At 33.5% G+C, this 15,973-nt stretch overlaps 1 protein-coding gene across 1 annotated transcript in view; it reads left to right on the forward strand.

The window, feature by feature from the left end:
• Positions 1 to 15,973, forward strand: part of LOC134244633 (uncharacterized) — a gene marked incomplete at its 3' end in the record, with an annotated part of 32,054 nt that overhangs the window by 3,382 nt on the left and 12,699 nt on the right. The window contains exons 7-23 of the mRNA XM_062726892.1: positions 1,190 to 1,396; positions 2,504 to 2,546; positions 7,643 to 7,797; positions 8,567 to 8,776; positions 8,955 to 9,182; positions 9,292 to 9,355; positions 9,558 to 9,718; positions 10,559 to 10,711; positions 10,916 to 11,128; positions 11,299 to 11,341; positions 11,443 to 11,600; positions 11,713 to 11,898; positions 11,985 to 12,200; positions 13,535 to 13,577; positions 14,495 to 14,655; positions 14,968 to 15,147; positions 15,735 to 15,956. Coding sequence (XP_062582876.1) covers positions 1,190 to 1,396; positions 2,504 to 2,546; positions 7,643 to 7,797; positions 8,567 to 8,776; positions 8,955 to 9,182; positions 9,292 to 9,355; positions 9,558 to 9,718; positions 10,559 to 10,711; positions 10,916 to 11,128; positions 11,299 to 11,341; positions 11,443 to 11,600; positions 11,713 to 11,898; positions 11,985 to 12,200; positions 13,535 to 13,577; positions 14,495 to 14,655; positions 14,968 to 15,147; positions 15,735 to 15,956 — 2,643 coding nt within the window. The remainder of the gene's footprint in view (positions 1 to 1,189; positions 1,397 to 2,503; positions 2,547 to 7,642; positions 7,798 to 8,566; positions 8,777 to 8,954; positions 9,183 to 9,291; positions 9,356 to 9,557; positions 9,719 to 10,558; positions 10,712 to 10,915; positions 11,129 to 11,298; positions 11,342 to 11,442; positions 11,601 to 11,712; positions 11,899 to 11,984; positions 12,201 to 13,534; positions 13,578 to 14,494; positions 14,656 to 14,967; positions 15,148 to 15,734; positions 15,957 to 15,973) is intronic.

Consider the following 15,973-nt stretch of genomic DNA (forward strand, 5'->3'; position numbering starts at 1 on the left):
TTCTGTGAAATTCTTTCAAAATGCTCTCCTCCTACAGTTTTGATCTGATTTCAGTATAAGTTGGCAAACAAGTAGAATACACTAAGATACATAATTCTGTGTAACGGTTTTTGATTTCGATGAACGGTGTTGCTGTGGTTACTAAAAATAGAAATTTCTGTGAAATTCTTTCAAAATGCTACTCCTCCTACAGTTTTGGTCTGATTTCAGTATAACTTGGCACACAAGTAGACTACACTAAGATACATAATTCTGTATATTGGTTTTTGATTTCGATGAACGATGTTGCCGTGGTTACTAAAAATAGAAATTTCTGTAAAATTGTTTCAAAATGCTACTCCTCCTACAGTTTTGGTCTGATTTCAGCATAACTTGGCACATAAGTAGAATACACTAAGATACATAATTCTGTATATCGGTTTTTTATATGATGAATGATGTTGTCGTGGTTACTAAAAATAGAAATATCTGTAAAATTGTTTCAAAATGCTACTCCTCCTATAGTTTTGGTCTGATTTCAATATAACTTGGCACACAAGTAGACTACACTAAGATACATAATTCTGTGTATCGAATTGTAATTTTGATGAACGGTGTTGCCGTGGTTACTAAAAATAGAAATGTCTGTAAAATTGTTTCAAAATGCTACTCCTCCTACAGTTTTGGTCTGATTTCAGTATAACTTGGCACACAAGTAGACTACACTAAGAACATAAAGAGACTTTATCAACGATCATTATTCTATTTAATGCTGTTTATAAAGTTTCAAATCCCAGCTGCTTAAGTTCTTTCTCTTCCTTTGCTATAAGTTCAAACCAGTAGAGCTTCAGTCTCGACAGAGACTTCTGGTTACCAATTTATGCCAGTAAAGAGAAAATTTTTTTTTTTTTGTTTGGACAGAAATAGCATAACAGTTTAAAGCATTGTCTCTTTTGTAACCTGTGCCACGTTACCTGTCATTTCTGTAATATACTGAGTATATTGCATGTGTACGTAATTTGGCACATTCAAAATTAAGCACCATTATTGGGTATGGAGTTAATTACATAATCATGAATTAGTGTATTTTTTATTCATGAATTCATCAATGTCCATGCCAAGCCGATAAAATATGAAGCCCACTTTTTAAAGTACTTATGCAGTACTTGAATTTCAAAATAAAGTGAGTGATTGTTGACTTTATTTTTAGCATGTACCAAATCTGTATCCAGACCCAGCATTCCTGAAGGTCTTTGTCATTTGTTGGAGGATTGTACTTCTGTAGAGTGCTGTTTTAATGTGGACTTTTTACGTCACAACTTCAGAGTTTTCCTAACCATTGATCCATGTAATGCAAACCTGCATATTGGAGTAGAGAAACTGAAGAGGGAAATTTCACTTGTTGATTATCCATTTGGTAAATAATTATCTTAAGTTTCAAAGTTTTCATTTACATGTATTTCATTATTATGCAATGAGATGGAAGATTGAGAGGGATATTTCTCGCATAATCACCAATGTTAGATTGACCTGTCATGTGTGAGACAGCAGTGTGAGATTTTTCTGTCTTACACTGTGTATTACTATGCCACAAACGATAATGTAAACATTTCTTCTTTGGAACAGTGTTTAAAAATATCACATAAACTTAAAATTTTGTTATTTAACTTAATAAAATTCACTTATTTTCATTCAGAATATTGTCGTATTTTCACTTTTTAAGTGGGATTATGTTTAGATCGCGGAAGGAGTCTTCTAAAATGAATTTGTACGTTATCGGTTAGATATGTTTTTATTTCCATTTTTAATCATATAAATTTATATGGACTGAAATTTATTTTCTTAGTTTACACTATGTGTAAACCATTTTCAGGTACGCTTTTTCTGATGGTGTATTCAGAAATTTAATTAGATGGAAACTGGAAAGTTAAAAAGATATATTTTTAGCCTAATAGCAACGTCATTGACAGGCGGTTATTTTGGATAAAATAATGCGAGAAAAATAATCACTCATTACATACTGGTGTGGGATAGTGAAATTTAACCTCGTGGCCCAGATTCACAGTTTACGGCTTGGCAAAACCTCCTCCTACACTGTGAATCTTGTCCCCTAGCTCACTGGAATTTCACTATCCCACACTGGTAGTAATGAATGCATGATTCTATTAATATGTGTAAAAATGTCATCCTACATCTTTCACAAACTTGAACATAATATTTTTGAATCAAAGAAGCTAAAGACTATTATGACGAGTTATAGAAATATATGAGAGTTTTGATATATTTTCATAATAATAACTCTCTTACTTTTTATGAAGAAAAAAATATTTACATTGAAAATATAATTGGATGAGTATAGGTATATCATATCCTGAGGCATCCAGGACATTCTATAGGTATTGATCACACTGAGTTTGATTTGTGGCAGTGTTAAATGACAAAAAATAAAGAAATTATTAGTATTAATGAGTTTTTAATGATAATTTCTAACAATAAAAACTAAGGTGTATCTTCTTTTTTTCAGGGAAACTTGAGCATCTTTGGCTAGGAGGGGTTGTCAGATTAGAGTGAGTACATTTCAGCCATAGGATGCATTCCATAACTAGATGCTGTCATGAGACAGTAATACCCGCACTAAGGTGTTTGCCTCTAAATGCACACTTCTTCATATTGGGCTTTACCAAGGAAAAAGTCAATATAATTCAATAATTTACATAATACATGTATTCATCAAATTGAGCATAATATGCTCAGGTGACCATGTAGCGGCAGATCTGCAGCGTTATGGTTTTATATATTTGTCTTTGACCATAACGCTACAGATCCCCATATGCAAAAAAGGTGCAATTTATGGCGCAATATTTTTTGCGCACTTTTGGGCAGTTTTTCTCCACTTTCTAGCATTGGTCAATCAACTACCTTTTACTCCCTAATTCTAGACACATTCTGTAGCCAATATATATATTTTGTCCACCCCCAGCCATTTATAGTCATCTCTACAGGCAATAAACTCGCTTGATGTGAATTTTCAGCAATCTAACAAATAATTTTAATCAAGCGAGTTTATCACGTGTAGAGACGACTATAAAAGGATTGGAGATGGATAAAATATACAGATTAGTTAAACAATGTGCCTAGAATTAGGGAGTGAAAGGCAGTAAATTAACCGATGCTGGAAAGTGGAGAAATTCTCCCCAGAAGTGCGCAAAAATATTGCGCCGTAAATTGCACCTTTTTTGCATTACAGGATCTGTAGCTTTATGGTCAAAGACTAATATATAAAACCATAACGCTACAGATTTGCAGCTAGTGACCATGTGACCCATGGGACTCCATCTTATTGGTATTTCATATTCATAATTGATTACCAGTCGGAAATAAAACAACAGAATTAAATTAATAATGTAAATTAGGTTTGATAAAGGGGGGGGGTGTATAAATTTTTGGCACATACTGTATAAGTGGAAATTTTAGCGAAACGCAAATTTAGCGATTTCTACCTAAAATCTGGTATTTTATTTTTAGCGAGAAGTAATTTTAGCGATTTTAAAATGCTAATTCAAGAAGCTTTTACAAATAATAAGCAATTAATTTTCAGCGGTATTCAATTTTAGCGATGTCAGCACCCTCGCTAATAATGCCAAAATTAAATCCTCGCTAAAAATTCTACTTGTACGTAATTGGAACTTTTTAAATCTATTTTCTAATATAGATTAACAAAAAATAATATTATTCAAATTAGTGTAAAGCATTTTTGATGAATTTTTTCAAAATGTGCAAAGTTTATTTATATTTGATTAGGCAGAAACTTCTTGAAAGCTGCCATATACACAATCAATTTAGTCAACCCGCACCCCTCTCCCATCAACACACACACACACAAACACACCTTATTTGCCTGTTTTTGGAAATAGGCCTAGATGGCAAAGTTAAAATAAAACATCTTTTGTAAATGATAATTTTCAATTTGTTCTTGCACTATACATGTATCTGAACACCTGCATCACATTGGGCTTGCGTCACGTACCCAACTTAAGTACTAGTTTTACCATTGGCATTATCATTTTAGATTTCACTGCACGTGCAGTAGGCTACTAATGTGCATCATTGCATATATGTCAGTAGGAATTATTTCATTTTGTGTTTTAACTGGATTATATTTCATGAAGATGACAAGGCCTAAATAATGACAATCGGTAAGTACAAGCTTTGGTATAGATTTGGGTAAAATAGTCTGAAATGCAAACGGTTAGGTTCAAGTTTAAAGGATCAAAAGTCATCCGATGCTACAATAGACAAATTTCACATTCTGAAGAGTTATCCCCCGTTATCAACGTTACATTCAGTTACAAGATCCGGAATTTTTTTTTCTGGGAGGGAGGTGGGGGGAGGGTTGGTTCCAGACCAGAATTTCCTGAGAAGCAAAAAAAAAAAAAAAGAAGTTATGGTTGGGTCTGTTTTCTAGGGTGGAGGGACACTGGCATCCAAAGTCATTTTTATTGACAAATGATCATGTGACTCCTAAATAGTAGGAAACTTTTTTCATTTGACTATACATAATTTTGTTACTTGTGTTATTATGTTATGTAAATTTAATGGTATAAAGGTTATGAACCCCTAGAGGTCATCCCCACTCTCCTAATGAGCTGGAAATGTTCACAATTTGAATATGACTGCATTAGATTAAATAAAAGTGCATCAATGATAAGATTACTTGACATTTTATTCATGAATTTGTGTCAACCTATGTTCCTAAAATTAGGAATGAAAATCATTCAGAGATGGACCACATTAAACTATTTGTAGAAACATTTTTTTAAAATGTAAAAACAAGTAGTAGTTTGCATACATGAACAAACAGGAGTCTGGGAAGGGGTGAGGGGAAGGATCGAGTTAATATTTCTTTACGTCTTAATGGTTGAAAACTCCAAAAATGAATATTGACCTCAAATCTAATTTGTTCTCATTATTTTTCAAGTGGTGGTGTCTCCATATGAGTGAAAAATTCCTGAGAGAGATGTTTAACAACAAACAAAATGACATGAAAACACAATATTGATTTGCGTTAAGAAATATGCAGGGGATTTTTTCCATCATAAATCTTCTTCTCAAGAACAGCAAGGGCATTATTGTCCCCCATTTTGGGGAAAGGGAGGGGACATTAAATCTCATTTGTCTGTCAGTCTGTCCATCTTATTGACAGCTAGTATGTGCATCTGTCACAATAAATTTAACCTTGGTCATAACTTTTGAATAATAAGAGGTAGTGCTTTCATATTTCACATGTACATTACCACAAAACTTTCTAAATATACTATGATTTTTTAACCCAAGTAAGACCTTGACCTTTAAGTTTTACCTACTTTCCAAAACATAACATTTTAAATTGATCATTTTGAAAGAGAAAAGAAAGAGCATTCAAATTATACATGTTTATTACACATGTGAAAAGACTTTTCTAAATATATCATGACTTTTGACTCTGTGACCTTGACCTAGAAGTTTAACCTACTTTTCAAAAATATTATATTGTATATATAACTTTTGAATCAAAAGAGATAGGACTTTCATATTTGACATGTACATTACCTGCAACAAAATGTTTGAGAGCATGCTATGATTTTTCCCCTTTGACCCAATTTTCAAAAATTGATATATGATAGGGGTGCACATTTGACACACAATCTGCCATAAATTATGGCATCCCATTCACTAAAACACAGAAAGCAGAGGACCACAATTCTTTGAATTTGCTTGTATAATCTTGATAGATGGAAACATCCTCATATAATGTAGATTCAAGTTTTTTATGCCACACCATGATTAGGAATACATGTATAGTTTTGTCATGTCCGTCCTCCACCCTTCCATCTGTCTTCACATGATGATACATACTGATGTAAGCTTTACAATGCTTCACTCTTTTTTACCTTGACCTTTCCTGTGACCTTGACCTCACTTTTCTAAAATTAATGTCTAGATCAGTTTTGAATAAACAATTCAAGATATATTTATCAAACTCCATATGCTGATACATACTGCTGAGAGGTATTAATACATCAACTTATTTTGACCTTGAATTTTCCTTTGACCTTGACCTCACTTTTTAAAATATGTGTTTATCTAAGTTTTAAATAAACCATTAATTATATAGTTTTATCAAACTTCATATGCTAATAGTAAATTCATACTGATGTAAGCTTGTCAACTGCAACAACATTTTGGCCCCAACCTTTCCTTTGACCTCTCTTTTTTTAGAAAAACTGTTAAGCTCAGTTTCATTAAATAATTCAAGATATTTTTATCAAACATAATATGCTGATATGTATCAGTGAAGCTACTAAACTGCATCAAAAACTTCACCTTGCACATTCCTGTGACCTTGACCTCTATCCTTTTTTATATGTATTTTGCTTAGTTTTAAAGAAATCATTTAAGACATTTTTAAAACATCATTTTTCGACCCCCATTAGTCCCCTTGGGGCAAAATCAACATTCCAAAACCTTACTGCACATCTACATGACACTACCAACCATCTCCCAAAAGATGATTAGGCTACTGTGTAAAATGTAAGAGGAGTTCAGGGAAGACGGGGCTTTTTGCATAAAAAACGTCATTTTTCGACCCCCATTTGACCCCCCCGGGGAAAAATCAAATTTCCGAAACTTTACTGCACATCTACATGACACCACCAACCATCTCCCAAAAGATGATTAGGCTACTGTGTAAAATGTAAGAGGAGTTCAGGGAAGACGGGGCTTTTTGCATAAAAAACGTTCTTTTTCGACCCCCATTTGACCCCTCGGGGCAAAATCAAAATTCCTAAACCTTACTGCACATCTACATGACACCCCCAACCATCTCCCAAAAGATGATTAGGCTACTGTGTAAATTGTAAGAGGAGTTCAGGGAAGACGGGGCTTTTTGCATAAAAAACGTCATTTTTCGACCCCCATTTGACCCCCCGGGGCAAAATCAAAATTCCGAAACCTTACTGCACATCTACATGACACCCCCAACCATTTCCCAAAAGATGATTAGGCTACTGTGTAAAGTGTAAGAAGAGTTCAGGGAAGACGGGGCTTTTTGCATAAAAAACGTCATTTTTCGACCCCCATTTGACCCCCCGGGGCAAAATCAAAATTCCGAAACCTTACTGCACATCTACATGACACCACCAACCATCTCCCAAAAGATGATTAGGCTACTGTGTAAAATGTAAGAGGAGTTCAGGGAAGAAAAGTGTGACAGACGGACGAACGGACGGACATGAGTAACAACAATATACCCGAACTTTCTTTAGAAAGTGCGGGTATAACAACAATTCAAATGCACTATATGTTTGTATTTGACTGGATGTTGTGATTTGAGCATGCCATGAAATACTATAAACACTTTAAGTTTGACCTATTCTTATCCAATTAAATTTTCATTATAAATATTTTTTCTGTATAAAAAGATATTGGAGTTCAAGATAACAAAGTTGAATTGTAAGTGACAGTTGTTGATTTTATGTAAATTGTTTGTGATCTTGAGTGGTACATGTACCTGTTTATAGGTGTTAGTGAATGAAAGAAAAGATAATGAAAGGAAAGTTGCATGTATTTGTTTAATGATGATGCTGAGTATTAAGTATTTTGAGTAAAACTTTACTCTTTTCAGTTTTATGTTGGAGGACCTATATGGAGAGCGTCTATACCTTGTGAACATGAATGTTAGCTTCTGCTTTGAATCAGCTGGGGAATGCTACAAAAGCATTGCAGTGTTTAAAGAAACCCTTCTACCCAAACAGATCTGTCCATGGAATCAGACTTCAGGTACACGTACTAGAACAAACCTTTTTTTAACTACAATAGGGAGTTTAATTTACCAATGCCTAAATTTTAATTTTCTTTCTTTTGTTTTAGACAAAGTACTACAGTGAAAACTGTCTAATCCGACACCTGAATAATCCGACACACTGTGAATTCTGACGTTAATTTTCTTTACCAATTTAGTATTTTCCTTGTTTTTAACACTGTGCTATCCGACACTCTGTCTATTCCAACACAAAATTTGTCTCCCTGAGCATGTCGGATTAGACAGGTTTCACTGTAATACATCCTGCCCAGTTTAGTGTCTATTCTGTCTATGTTATGTATAACAATATTTGACTTAGCACAGGCCCAATTTTAATCTAAGTGTGGCATGAAATATTTTGGGTAGAGTGTCAATTGAAAATGTTCCAGTGAAGGACCATGCCTCTTACACAGAAACATTATTACAAAATGTATGAAATTACGGTGATTTCATTATTTCAAACAAAATTATGGTGATTTCATTATTTCAAATGAAATTATGGTGATTTCATTATTTCAGTAGGCCTGAAATGAAAAAATATGTTTTATAAATTTTCACATGAATGTAGGTTCAATTATGTTTATAAATATCATGTCGATCCTTTTTGCAGGAGTAAGTATGGGGCCTCGGTAGACCTTTTTGAATATAGAACAAACCTAGACAAGATTCTGCTTGGATGAGTATTTGGCATAACAAAAATTGCAACACTCTAAAGATAAATTCTAAGAACATTTATATTTTCTCAAGGTTTCTCACTGAGTGCATGGAGGAGACAGCACAGTGTGCCATTTGGAATTCCTCTGAATACCTGGACAAAAGCTCTACTGCTTGAGCATTTAGACATTGCACAATACAGAGAGTCCAATGAATGCATAAGGGGAAAAGGATATTATACTTGCACAAACTATGGCGGTGTAGGCACAGGATTTAATCTAAATGCTTCAAGAATTCCTCAATGTAAGTTCATGCAGAAAACAGAGTTTTATATTTAAAATTCCTGTTGCAAATTGCAATTTCTGTATGTGAAGACAAAAATTAAAACAAATTTTGTTATGTAGATTATATACTATGTATTCATTTAATGGAAATCTTTTATTTATCATAAATAATTCTGGTGTATTTTTGACTTTTCTAGTGTGTCAGTTGGCTGTAGATCTAGAAAACAATCCAATGACAATAGATTCAGCCAGACGAGTCACCTGTTATGTACCCAGCCTGTGTACTGCTGTAGACTGTTGTGTAGATGTCCCTTCACTGGACATGTCATTCCATACCTACATCTCCATTGATCCTTGTCAGTACATGCTCAAGATTGGAATAGAAAAGTACAGCTTTCAAAGGTCACTTGATCAGCTGAGATTTGGTACGTTGGAAACAAATTGCAGAACTGCATGATGCAGGTTTTAATTACAAGTTTCTTTTATAATAATTGATATTCCTTTCTGTATTTAAGGATATTTTCTTTAACATAGAATATCATGTGATCATTGTAGGTCAAGAGGAAGTATTTACTTTGAGTGGAATTGTAAAGATGGTGTAAGTCATTCAATTTTATTGAAATTCAATCTTAACCCTCATTTTATCGTTACACAGTGACAAGTGTGTAGAATGATAATTGTGCTGAACTACTTGAACACTAATTTTAGTGAATTGTATGGGTTTCATTCCAATTCATTCCTGCATTATGAGTGTTTGTCATTGTTACTGAAATTACATTTGAATTCATTGTTCCAAACAGCTACAAAATAGAGGACTTGCCAGCAGAGAAGTTGTATGTGATGTCAGTGAAGCTGAGTGTTTGTACAGAGACCTCAGGATGTGAAGCCAATCATACAATATTTAACAACATGCTGCTCCCTAAACAACCATGTCAATGGAATGAAGGATTTATCAACTTGAGTAATCTTGCTTAGTACTAATCAGTTATGAAAAGTACTTGGTTTTATGAATATCACAATATCCATGAAAATATACACTGCAACATCATGATAATGTCTGTTATTTCATTACTGTATGATTCTTTGAGAACTATGCCATATAAATCTACAATGTAACAAGAAATTGTTTTGTCAGATTTAGGGCTGCCACGGTTCAGACATTTTTCGGTTCGGTTCGGTTCAGAAAATAAATTCTCGGTTTTCGGTTTTTTCGGTTCGGTTTTCATTTTGAGAATTTAAATAAAACATCTTAATATATATCAAAGGGTAATAAGGATTAAGGACATTGTAGAAAGTAATATTTTGCTGACACAAATTTCTATCCATTTTATTCAACAGAACAAGTTGTTAAATGTAACAAAAAATAACAAAGTAATAAATATAGTTATTGACTAGAGTTATCTTGTTTCAAACAATTGAAACATTAATCATTGGTCATGTCAATAATTTACTTAAAAGAAATACTGAAGTATTCCCACACTTGTGATTTGGTTTTCCTTCCACATGTGTATGCCATGTTTAAATGTCTTCGATGTTACCTGTATTTTCATTGGTTAAAGAACCCTTCATTGAAATAAACAACCAATCACAACGCATGTTGCAAGCAAATTAGTATTAAAAGATAAAAAAAACCGAACCGAATTCCGGAAAACCTGACTCGAACCGAACCGATTGCCATTTCGGAGCGGTTAACCGAGTTTTCGGTTAACCGTGACAGCCCTAGTCAGATTTCTTACCATGGATTAAAAAGGAATGTTTTGTGTAAGCATTTACATGTGTGTTTATATTCTTCTTATTACAGATTTCTCTGGCTCTGCCTGGATGACTAACAATGGCTACACCACTCCCCTCTCTGAGTCCCAGTCTGCTGAACTTATGAAGGAGGTGAGGGCTGCTAGGTATTTACTACCTGACTCGTGTAACCTGGAATCATCAGTTAATGGATGGAATAACTGTAAGTGCATTATGCAAGTGATGTTTTAAGATAAGACCTTTTCAAACTGTTTAAATATGTGATTTGCAATGATGTTGAAAGTGGCACATCAGGAAACAAATTATGGTGTTTTCTTCTTTGGATTCTTTACAGTGTTGTATTATAATCAGGTGACCATTATGACCCTTTGGTCTCTTTTTTTTGGTTATTTTGTAATTTTTATAGACTGTCCTAAAGAAATGTCGTTAACCAATTTGACTGGGAGTTCAATAAGTTGTCACATTCCCTACCTCTGTAATGAGATACAGTGTTGTGTGAGGGCTGAGAACATCAGAAGGAGTTTCCAGGTTGTAGTCAGTCTTGATCCCTGCTCCCAGATCATGCTCATCAAACTAGAGAGGCTGACCATCAAAGTTGACCTATTGGAATTCAAGTTTGGTTTGTATTTTGATGATTATCTTCATTGTTGAAGAAGGGGAAACATAAGTTTGATATAACAAAGAAACTAGACATACATGTACCTGGCTATTCTCAAACTATATTCTACTGTGTAACAGACATTACAAATGAGAATGTTTCTAAGATACCATGCCAATTTTTTTTTCCAGGGACAAAACATCACTACAATTTAGTTGGCCTGCTCAGAGCCGAGTAAGTGTATGATACAGGCAATTTACAGTGTATTATATATTTCATATCAAGTGAATTGTAAGTAATGAAAAGAGTTGCATTTGAATTTTATTTCATTTTAGTTTGAAACTGTATGATTTGCAATACCAGAGGAAGTATATGATAGATCTTGAAATAAGAGTGTGTTTTGAAAGTAATGGAACCTGTGATTTCATTTCAACTGCACTGAACAATACCCTACTGCCAAAAACTAAATGTGACTGGTCATCTGGACTTGAAGGTGATATCTGATGTTACAGTAATATCTATCTGATCGTATAAACAATATAAATGACATGAACTTATATTCCTGTCTTTCGTAGATTTAATTCTGAAATATATTATTCATACAGGATTTTCACTGGAAAGCTGGCTTCTTACAAAGGGTGAAAGCATTGGAAGTGTCTCATTACCTGAACATGTACAGTACATGCTGCTGGAGGAGAGAGGTATAGCTAACATGATGAAGGATACACCCTGTAGTAGAACAGGTGACACCATGTATAACTCATCCACTCCAGTCAATGGATGGCGCACAGGTAAAATAAGAAAGCAAGCTGCATATGTTATGACTTGTCAAAAAAATTCTTTTTTCATTTTTGCATCTAAATTTAATATTTTTCAGACTGTACTTCATCAACATCAAACCTCACAGAGTTACCTTCAGAAATCACTTGTTATTATCATGGTTCCTGTACTGCAGTCAGCTGTTGTATGGACATAGTGAAGTTTGACAACAGATCTATAGAAGTGTCCATCATCTTTGATGAATGTGCCAACTTCCTGACCCTGACTATAGAAAGGATATCTCAGACAGTTTATTTGCATGAGTTTTCCTATGGTATGAATTGTCATAACAAAAAATGAAAGAAATAAAAGCTTTTTGAGGTAGTAAGATTTTAAAATGCTTAAATATCATCCTCGCACCCCAAATCGAACATTGAGTCCTTGTATGCCTTAATGGATACATGATTTTTGAAAGTTTACATACGATGGCCGATATCAGCCTGTCTAAAATAAAATAACACAACCTTTAATTTTGTCTTTTGTACATGTAGATTTCTTGAAATTTGTACAAGACAAAAAAGTTATCATGCCTATAATTTTGTCTTTTGTACATGTACATTTCTTGAAATTTGTACAGGTACAAAATATAAAAAGTTCTTTCGCGAAAAGACAAAATGTACAATTCTTAAACGTCGACCAAAACATCTATAGTGATTAGCGGTACATAAATAAGATTTTGTCACTACAATTGCATTTACAATTCTTTTTATTTGAAATTTTAATTAGCATACAGTGTACCTTGACTTGACGTTTGATAACCTGAATGCAATAAATAAATGATAACGGTTCCTTCGTAAAGGACACGTGGGAAATATCAATTAGAGTATGTTTCTAAACTTTTATATATTGTTTTTAATAACACAATACTTTATTCTGAGGATTGTATTGCGATTCTTTTATTTCTTAGAATATGACGGTATTTTAATAAATTTGTTCACCCCAGTTTCATTAGTAATTTTATGCTAGCGAATATCGCAGACAGAATTGGGTCATTGACTTAGAACCCATCGCATAATCAATTATTTGTTTGTAATATTTGCATGGAATTCAGATTTATTACTTTCTGGGATATATGTGCGTACAGTCCATCTCCACTTGCTTGTATCAAAACACATTCTTCGTCTTCATCTCTCAATCGCTGTTTAAATGTCCACGTCTTCCGGTCCACGTTGTTTATTACATGATTTATTTTTTGAGGTGTATCAGAAGTGCAATAATCAAATGAAAGCTAATTATAATTTTAAATAACAGAATCGTTATTTTAATTGTAGTGAAAAAATCTTTTATACATACCGCAATAGATTTTTATGTCAACTTTTTAAGAATTGTACATGTACATTTTGTTTTTGCACTGAAGAACTGAAGTAATGTACATGTACAAAAGACAAAATTAAAGGTTGTGTGATTTTATTTAAGACAGCCTGATATCTGCCATCATACCAACCACTTCTTTTTTTCTCCTTTTTTTACCCTAAGTATAAGGAACCCATGGAATTTTAAGTTTTTCTCTGGTCCAAGTGTGTGTTAGGTAATAAAGTTTGGCTTTTTGACACCTCATGTATATTATTATTACTGGAGTATAAAAATCTTAGCATCTAACTTTTTTAGGCACAGAACAGAAAATGACATTAAAAGGCATCTTTGAACTCAAGTGAGCAAAGTTTTATTATATTTTGACAAATATGAAAATAATTGAGAATATGTACTGCAAGAAGTACTAAGCAAGCATAAATGTTATATTGTACATGAAAAGGGAGATATTGAAATGTACCTTATCTACATAATGTGAATTAATAGCTTTTTATGCGCCCGGATCGATAGATCCCGGGCGTATATTGTTTTTGTCCTGTCTGTTTGTCTGTTGTCAACTTTAACCTTGGCCATAACTTTTGAACAATAAAAGATAGAGACTTCATATTTGGTATGCATACTCCACTAATAGAGTCCTTTCAAATGACATCAAGGTCAATGATCTTGTGACCTTGACTGTGACCTATATGCTAAAAATAGCTTTTTACACTTTTTGCCATAACTTTTGAACCATAGTAGATAGGGACTTCATATTTGGTATGCATACTCCACCGATAAAGTCCTTTCAAACGACGGCAAGGTCAATGATCTTGTGACCTTGACTGTGACCTATATGCTAAAAATAGCTTTTTACACTTTTTGCCATAACTTTTGAACCATAGGAGATAGGGACTTCATATTTGGTATGCATACTCCACCGATAAAGTCCTTTCAAACGACGGCAAGGTCAATGATCTTGTGACCTTGACTGTGACCTATATGCTAAAAATAGCTCTTTACACTTTTTGCTTTAACTTTTGAACCATAGGAGATAGGGACTTCATATTTAGTATGCATACTCCACTGATTAAGTTCTTTCGAATGACACTATGATCAATGACCTTGTGACCTTGACTGTGATCAATATGCTAAAAATAGATTTTTTGAACTTTGTTGCCGCCGGGCGCGTAGTGTTTCACAAACACATCTTGTTTTTTAAAATTGTTGTTGTTGCTTTCTTAAATATTTATTACCACCGTGACATTAATTTTTGTTTAGATACACAATAACACAGAATGTGTTATTCCAGAAGTATGAGTTTATGGTTGACATATTTGCATGCTATGAACCATTATATTGTGACCAAGTCATAACCATTCTTAACCAGACATCATTTGACATGAAAAATTGCACGTATCAGGAGGGATTTCTGAATTCCAGTATGTCTATAGAAGCAATTTTAAAATTATAATAGAGGTTTTTATTTGAATAATATGGAAAGAGAAAATTATCTTTTTTTGGTAAAAAGAGAAATATTTAGTTGTTAGATAAAATATTTTTAATCAAATGATGCAATATCATATGCAATAAATATATATAAGATATGCAAAATAGATGTCTTATATAAATGCCAAGTAGAAAATACATGTATGTGACTGTTTATAATAATTAACCCATACACAATATGTTATGCATAACAGGGTCTAAATCTTCAGTTACAATAAATAAGTCAATCATGTTGTTGTTTACAGGCTTTTCCCTCAGTGCTTGGCTGGCCTCTCGTGCTATACCCCATGTAGAGGACATGACTGTACCCCAGGCCAGTGATCTCCTGACAGAACTAGGACTGGACCACTTCCTGGATTCTACAGACAGGTGCTCTCTATCTGACACAGTGTATGGAGCAGCAGCAGAAAATGGATGGAATAATGGTAGAAACTTTCTAATACATTCAATATTTCTGTTTGTATTACTGTTAATTCCTATATATACTGAAGAATTAATATTTGCGTAATTTCGCAAGGAAGCTAGACCACTCGCAAAATAAAATTACTCGCCTTTATTTTTATGGTGCTAAATTCCATGCAAAATCAACAGTCTACTCTCAAATTAATGTTCTCGCAATTTGACATTTAAGAGCCATTTCGCAATGATAAGTACTTGCAAAAAATAAGGAATCTACAGTACTCTGTAATATTTGGATGTACTATGCTGAAATAGTTGTGGTGAACGTTAGTAGTCTAGCATTTACATGTGGTGCACAAGCCAGAGGGGTATATGCACGTTGTGTCAAACCTTGCTACTATTTCCACACAGTACATGAAGATAATAACAATCATAATAGAAATTTTAATTTATATATTAAATAGTTGAATATAAAGAGATTTTACTTTGTTTCTTAAATATATAATGCCTTCCTTTTAAAAATGTGTTTTGTGCATATGGGGATATTTTTTTTATAGAAGTGTAAGTTGCATGTATTTTCTTTAACATTTTTGTTTAATTTTTAATAAAACAGAATGTGAAAAGTTTCCAAACTACACATTACCAACTATCCCAAATAAAAATGAAGTCCTATGTCATATCCTTTCAACATGTGATAGAGTGTCTTGCTGCGTCTACATAGCCCCTGTTCAAAGACACGTGGAGATGAAGTTGATACTGAACACATGCAGCTATCAACTGGAGGCAATGCTTGATAATGTCAAAATCACTCGTAATATGTTCAAATACACTTGGGGTAAGTATTTTTATTTA

This window comes from Saccostrea cucullata, unplaced genomic scaffold (genome assembly GCF_032062105.1).
Source record: "Saccostrea cucullata isolate Sc308-1 unplaced genomic scaffold, CSIRO_AGI_Scuc_v1 ctg2447, whole genome shotgun sequence".
NCBI classification, from domain to species: domain Eukaryota; kingdom Metazoa; phylum Mollusca; class Bivalvia; order Ostreida; family Ostreidae; genus Saccostrea; species Saccostrea cuccullata.